Raw genomic sequence first — 6,762 nt, forward strand, 5'->3', positions numbered from 1 at the left:
CAAGTAGCTGGAACTACAGGCGTGCGCTACCACACCCGGCTAATTTTTTGATTTATTGTAGAGATGAGGTCTCGCTGCCCAGGCGAGTCTCGAACCCACGGGCTCAGGCAATCCACTCACCTCAGCCTCCCAAAGGCGTGGGATTACAGGCTGAGCCACCGAGCCTGGCTTGCTTTTATATTCTTGATCTTTTTTTTCCAGTCGATTCTGTTTAGCAACCCGTCTTCTATGAGACCACAGGTGACCATACTGATCCGACATAGACTGCTGTTGTGGCCATGTTTTAGGAGAAAGTCAAAAGATTCAGCATGGGTTAAATCAGATCTTAATGCTTTGTTCTGTGTCAGGCATAGAAGTGAGACATCTCAAACTCAGGGGAATGAGTTTGGACTACTTGTGCCACTTCGATTTCCCTGCGGCCCATTTCTTCACCAAAGTCTTTGTGTACCAAGTTTTATTTGAAGGTTTTCTTACAAATTTTCTTGGAATAAAACACACACACACACACACACACACACACACACTCTCTCTCTCTCTCTCTCTCTCTCTCTCTCTCTCTAAATTTCAAGAAAAACCGCAAAAAATATAAACCAGAAACTATAAAGATTCAAGTGCTGTCAAACATAAAGTCCAGGATTTTGGCCTTGAGTCACTAGCAAGTATCATTGTCCACAGAAGGACGACATCTCAGGTACTAAATTGCCATCCTATTTGGCCCCCTACAACTGAGCTCACTGAAGGTCCATGTCTTCAGTCAAATGGGCTACTTTTGGAACACCACTGAAAGCAGTGGCCCTTCTTCTAAGAAAAACCCACATACACTCAAATCCACAGACAGTAAGATTCTTGAGTCTCCCATTTTAACCTGTTCTATTTTCACATAAATCTATTTACAAATGGAGTATTTTCCTCAGAAAGATAAATAATCCAAAATATGATCATGTAACATCTTTACAGGAATTTGCCATTCTGAAATTTGTTGCTAACGCTGTGTATTAGAACAAACTACTGTCATAAATCCCTTCTAGACTTTTTATTTCTTACTAACTTAGAAATTCAGATTATGTGTGAGAGTCATTATCCTGTATAACTTCCCACTAGGTAAACTTCAGGATTAGATCATTAGTTGTGGCTCCATAAGCAATATGTATATGTACAGGCAGTACATCTGAAATGTGCATCTTCATGCATTCAACAAGGTGGATTTTTTAGATTCTTGAGATGCCAATAAACTTTGAACTTTTGTAGAGATATTTTCATCTTTTCAACTACCATTTCAGTCTGTGAGCCTATCTGAAGAAAAATCTGTTGAACAATACTAACACTTTCCTATTATTTCCTCCCTAGTTTTTGACGCACGAGCAGATGGTAACGGTATTGGCAAGCTCAGGGTAACAATTGAAGCTCTCCATGTCCTACGATGTGTCTACAAGGAATACAGAAATGACTTGGAGGCTTGAAAGACACTGTTCCCGAGGCCTCTCCTACTCCTGAGTAAATGTTCACATGAAAGCTTCTAGATGAGACTTTTGTAATTACTCTGGTATATATAATCTATAATTCATGGTTTGCTTGGAGAGGGGAGACCTGGGCTTGAAGTGTTCAAGTTTTGTATACTTTTTCATTTGTTTATTTTTCTATTCCCTCTTTCCCATAACTGCCACCCTCAGGACTTAAGTTCTCCATAATGGGCAATACCTTCTCAATAATTTATACCTACATGGTAGCATGAGAAAGTCTATTTGCATTTTCAACATTTTCTTATGAAGAACTGAAATGCAATTCCCATTTTTATTTTTAATAAGCAAAAGCATAAATCTTAGAAAACCTATGAAAAAGAAATACTTTTATGTTATCCCTAATCGTCCCACTAAATGGAATGCCTATGATTAGCCTCATTAAGAGTTTTATACTATGAAGATTTTATTAGAAGCAATATATGAAAATTACTTGGATTAATGTGTTAATCTTCCTTTTTAAAATGCTAATATCCATTTTATGCACATTAAAGCTCAGTATGCATTTTCTTTGATGCATGCAGTTTCTATCAATTAAATATAAAGAATGAGACTTAACACCAACTTATTAAATTATTGCATGTTTTTTGTTTTACTTTCTTAAAAATTAGTTCTTTGTATTATTTTCATGTATATGTAATGGTGATATGGGATCCAGAGATATGTATATGTAAAGAGGAGACAAATACATGGATAGATGTGAAATTTACACTTTGAAAATTTAGCTTATGACATAGAAAGAAATTATTAAAAGTATGACTCAAGTTCTGATATGCTTAGTTAGACCTGAAAGGAGTATCTTTTTATCATTTTTAAAATTTATATCAAGCCAATACAGGACTGGGTATATCTGGATAACCAGATCCTCGAAAAGCAGCTCAGAAAGTTAATTTTCTAGCTTTTACCCAATCTCACTGAAGGATTTAATTGATATTTTTAATGGAGCTGTGAATCAGTGCTGCAAAGGAATTGTCTCTAGAGGTCTAGGATATAATGCATTTCATTTTTTAATTTACTTTTTTATTTGTCATTTTCTTCAAAGGATTTTTATAGGCTGTGGGTTTTCACTGTTTGCAAACAGGCTATGTTCCTTCTTAAGCATATGTAAAGTATTCAGGGAGATAAGTAATTTATTAAAATCTACCTAATTTGCCGTGATATATTAAATCTCTGCTTCAGTGATCACAGACCATTTCATTTAGAGAATTAGGCATTCCCTCTTTGTGTGATTAAAGCTCTGGAAAATGAGTTCTTTGCTCCTATTTGTGAACATTCAAAGCCTGCTAATGGCAAGAAGATGGAATAGATTATGAGACAATTCATTACAGTTCAACAGAAAAAAAAAAGCAGCTATAATGCAAAAATGCAAGTATGAATATCTGCATATAGTTTGAACCATCTGTGCTCTAATGGCTTCAATAATGACTCTCGTCTTTAGGAGGCTTTGAAATGACATCCGTACAATATTAATTTGTTGATGTACATTGTGGGACCAGTAGAGTATGATCTGACCACAGAAATCTATAAATTCTGTCTATACCATTGGGCCTCCCTGTCCTGAGCCTTACCATCTCCAAGGAGAATCTTGCTCTCATCAAACTTCGCAAATCTTCATAACGACTCATTCCTCTGGAACCTTCTGGAGACCACAAACATCTGCAGACTAAACCTCTCCAATCCTAGTAAACAACCACATGTTTGTTGTCACTTCAGCTGGCTCTGAGCTCATCTTTTTGGCCTCTCTTTCTAGCTTTCTTTGGCTTTATGCAGTTACAGTGTCATTAAGGCCCATAATATTCCCTGCAGTAATTTAAAACAGCCAGATTATACCCTGGGATTAACTGAGTGGTTTTTGAGACATTTATTGTGGTTTTCTCCCAGGAGGTTTATATTATTGTTTTAAAACGTTACATCCCAAACTAAATACCCCTTCTGCAGGAAGAAGAACCAGATTGCTCTGACTTCTTAGGATCTGTAAGTAGAGAGGAGAAGTTTTTATTAGAAAACTGCTGGGATCTAGTCACCTGTATGGAATGTGTATCTCAGATAAGATTAGAGAAACAGCTGTGTCCTGACATATTCATGTTTACTGTAGTATAATACTAAAGATTTATTTTCTAGTTTTAAAATACTCAGTTTCAAACTATTGCGATTTTCACAACATTCATTTTCATACATTAGCTGCTACTGACACAGTTTGAAGTGGGTGTTGTTTATTGAATGCTATCATATGGATACTTCAGTTGGGTTTTATAATCTGTCCGATGATGTTTTTTGTTTTGTCTTGTGCTAAACAGAGTTCACTGAAAAGTTTACCACCTTTTGGATTAAAAAGTAATGGTTTTCTCTTGGTGAGCCAAACTTGATCCATTAAATGTGGCTTGGGGACCTGGATTGCTAGCAGTGGCCTTGCCCCACAAATATACCAATTTAAGGTGACGCTAGTGTGAACTTACAACTCTTAGTGTAACTGTACATGGTACACTCAGCACTTTTTTGGGCTGTAATGCTTTTAGTTCGGAAATATAAATAGAAATGTGATGTGGTATGTGGGAGAGTGTATTTTACATGTTTTTTTGCCTACTGTAGTAGAAATGTCAAATTCCCAGCCACTGTCATGAGAAGCAGTTGACAAAAATAAGTTTTATGGTTTACAGTGTGGTTTACGTAGAGAACATTTCTCTTCACTCTCAGTTTCAACATGTTTTCTAAATTATCATGGTTTACTGCCATTTAACTTAAATTAGTTTTTTTAAGAATAATAGAGAATATGTTTAATCAAATAAAGAAAGGCCACATTGAAATTCTGCTGTTCCTGCCATTCATTCGTTACCACAAAACACAAATAATTCCTATGTGTTATGAAGAAGTGTGGGCTGAGAAGTGATCATGTGATTTGGGAGGTCTTGCGTGCACTCTTGTTCCCACTACAAAACATAAATTATTTTAGTAATCTGACATCAAGAGCTGTGACAATGAAAACCAGTTCTTACACATGTTCTAACAAGAATCTGATTAACATTTTTGTGGATATGGAAAATAATTTTTTTAGTCAAACTGGCACTATTGCTGAATTTAGAATTATTTCCTTATGCATTACATAGAAAAATGTGAATCGTGTCTGTGAACAAATACGAGAATAAAATGTCATCTTTGTGTAGTGCCAAACAATCAAGGAAGAGCTTTTGGGATATAAAATTATCAAGTGATTGACAATATCAGGATGATAATTCATCCCCAACGATGAGGAAACATTTTAATAAGCCACTCATGCCTGAAGGCCTCTGACTACCTTAACAAAGAAAAACACCCCATGATTTATTATAGATTGGGCCACATGCCTAATTAAATCCATGAATGGAAGCAAACACAGATTTACATCCCCTTTGTTCAGAACAAAAACAATCTCCAGGTCAACCAGAAAGCTAAAAAATATTAAAGCAATAGAAACAAGTGTTTTAGCAACTAAAAATATAGAATTAGAAAACATTTCCTCATCCTATTCTCTTTTATCTTGCAAGATAGAATGTTTGCTTCCTTTTCAAAGTGCTATCAGGGGGACTATACCTTACAATCTAACCACCTGGAAAATTGGACCCATCTTACTGGTATTGTTATACCTTTTGTTCTTGCGCTTTCATTTTTCCACATAACATTCACTAATATATCAAGCAATGTTTTCCTTCATCCTTTCTGAAACAAAATGTGGTCCTCTTCTACTATGATCCAGACTCTCTTCTGAGGTAAATGCCATTAGACTTCTCTTCTGCTTTTATCCTCTTCTCGCACTATTGAGATTCACCTTTTTCATCCCTATAGCAACTTACCTCTCTCTTCACTAAACACCATGTTTTCTTTTTAAATAAAATTTGACATCAAGGGTACATGCCTGTAGTTCCAGAGGCTGAGGTGGAAGGATAGCCAGAGCCCAGCAGTTCGATGCTGGGGTGGCTGTGAACGTGCCACTGCACTCCAGCCTGGGCGACAAAGTGAGACTCCAACTCAGAAAAAAAAAGAAACACAGGCTGGACTTAGTGACTCAGCCTGTAATCCCAGCACTTTGGGAGGCCCAGGCGAGTGGATTGCCTGAGCCTGCGTGTTCAAGACCAGCTTGGGCAACTTGGCGAGACCGCCTCTCTACAACAAATCAAAAATTAGTCAGGCGTGGTAGCAAGCATCTGTAGTTCCAGATACTTGGAAGGCTGAGGCGCAAGGATCACCAGAGCCCTGCAGGTTGACGCTGGGGTGTCCATGAGTGTGCTGCGGCACTCCAGCCTGGGCGATAGAGTGAGACTCCAACTCAAAAAAAAAAAAAAATTAACATCAATTGTAATATTCCTGATATTTAATTTGTTCACACCAATATTCAGTTAAACATCCCCTCCCGTGTTGCTGTTCTCCTACTTATTTTTAGCTAATTGGAGCACATTTTTTCCTTCTTCTTTACTATTTTTCTTGGTGCTACAGCCACTTCTTTAAATACCGGTATCTGTGACAGCTCCAGTGGCCTTCCAAAACATTCCTTTGTGTTAAGACTTGTCTTAATTGAACATGACAGAGACAGTCTTAGCCATTATGAAACTGGGGAAACAGCTAATTTTTGTATCTGCTTCTTGTACCTTTTTACGGTAAAGTAACGGAGGCTGGAACTCGAAGCTCTCAGGAATCACTGGTAAGGAGCTGAAGCATAAGGAAGGTTTTTTTAATTTAAGAAAACATGTCATTAAAATCAAGCTCTATTGGTGCAAATGTGTTTTGTATAGTTCCACATGTCATCATTAACAACAGGGAAAATATGAGAAATTTTAAAAGAAAATATAAGAGACTATGTTTACAACCTAGAGAAGAACAAAAAGAAAAAAGACAGAATCACAAAACAAAAAAAAGATATATTGAGTATATAAACATTATGCCAGAGTAACAGTTTTAGTATCATAAAACATAGAGTTCAAGGTCGAAAAAAAGGGACACAGAAGGGCATTTTATACTGTTAAAGGGAACAACAGGTCAAAGACATATGAACTTAACATAAAACAGAATAGCCTCAAAATACATAAAGCAACAACTGACAGAACTGTGGAAAAATACTATAACTACATCAATTTTAGTAGTAGTTTTTAACCTTCAGAGAGTGACAGATCAAAAAAATTAGGAACAAGGCTAAATTTGGTGATCATGATTACTTAACTCAAGCAAATATAGGCTGCACATGGAGCATTCAAAGAAAAATCAACTATGTATTCAG

At 36.6% G+C, this 6,762-nt stretch overlaps 1 protein-coding gene across 3 annotated transcripts in view; it reads left to right on the forward strand.

Moving 5' to 3' along the window:
* The window catches only part of RPGRIP1L (RPGRIP1 like), a 103,399-nt gene extending 99,078 nt beyond the window's left edge, over positions 1–4,321 (forward strand). For all 3 annotated transcript variants that reach the window (XM_008067757.2, XM_021717465.1, XM_021717464.1), the window contains one exon: positions 1,348–4,321. In XM_008067757.2, the coding sequence (XP_008065948.1) occupies positions 1,348–1,460 (113 nt within the window). In that variant the 3' untranslated portion in view covers positions 1,461–4,321. The remainder of the gene's footprint in view (positions 1–1,347) is intronic.
* The last annotated feature ends 2,441 nt before the right edge of the window (positions 4,322–6,762 follow it).

Source organism: Carlito syrichta, unplaced genomic scaffold, assembly GCF_000164805.1.
Source record: "Carlito syrichta isolate Samal-C Ts95f unplaced genomic scaffold, Tarsius_syrichta-2.0.1 Scaffold309768, whole genome shotgun sequence".
Lineage (NCBI taxonomy): Eukaryota > Metazoa > Chordata > Mammalia > Primates > Tarsiidae > Carlito > Carlito syrichta.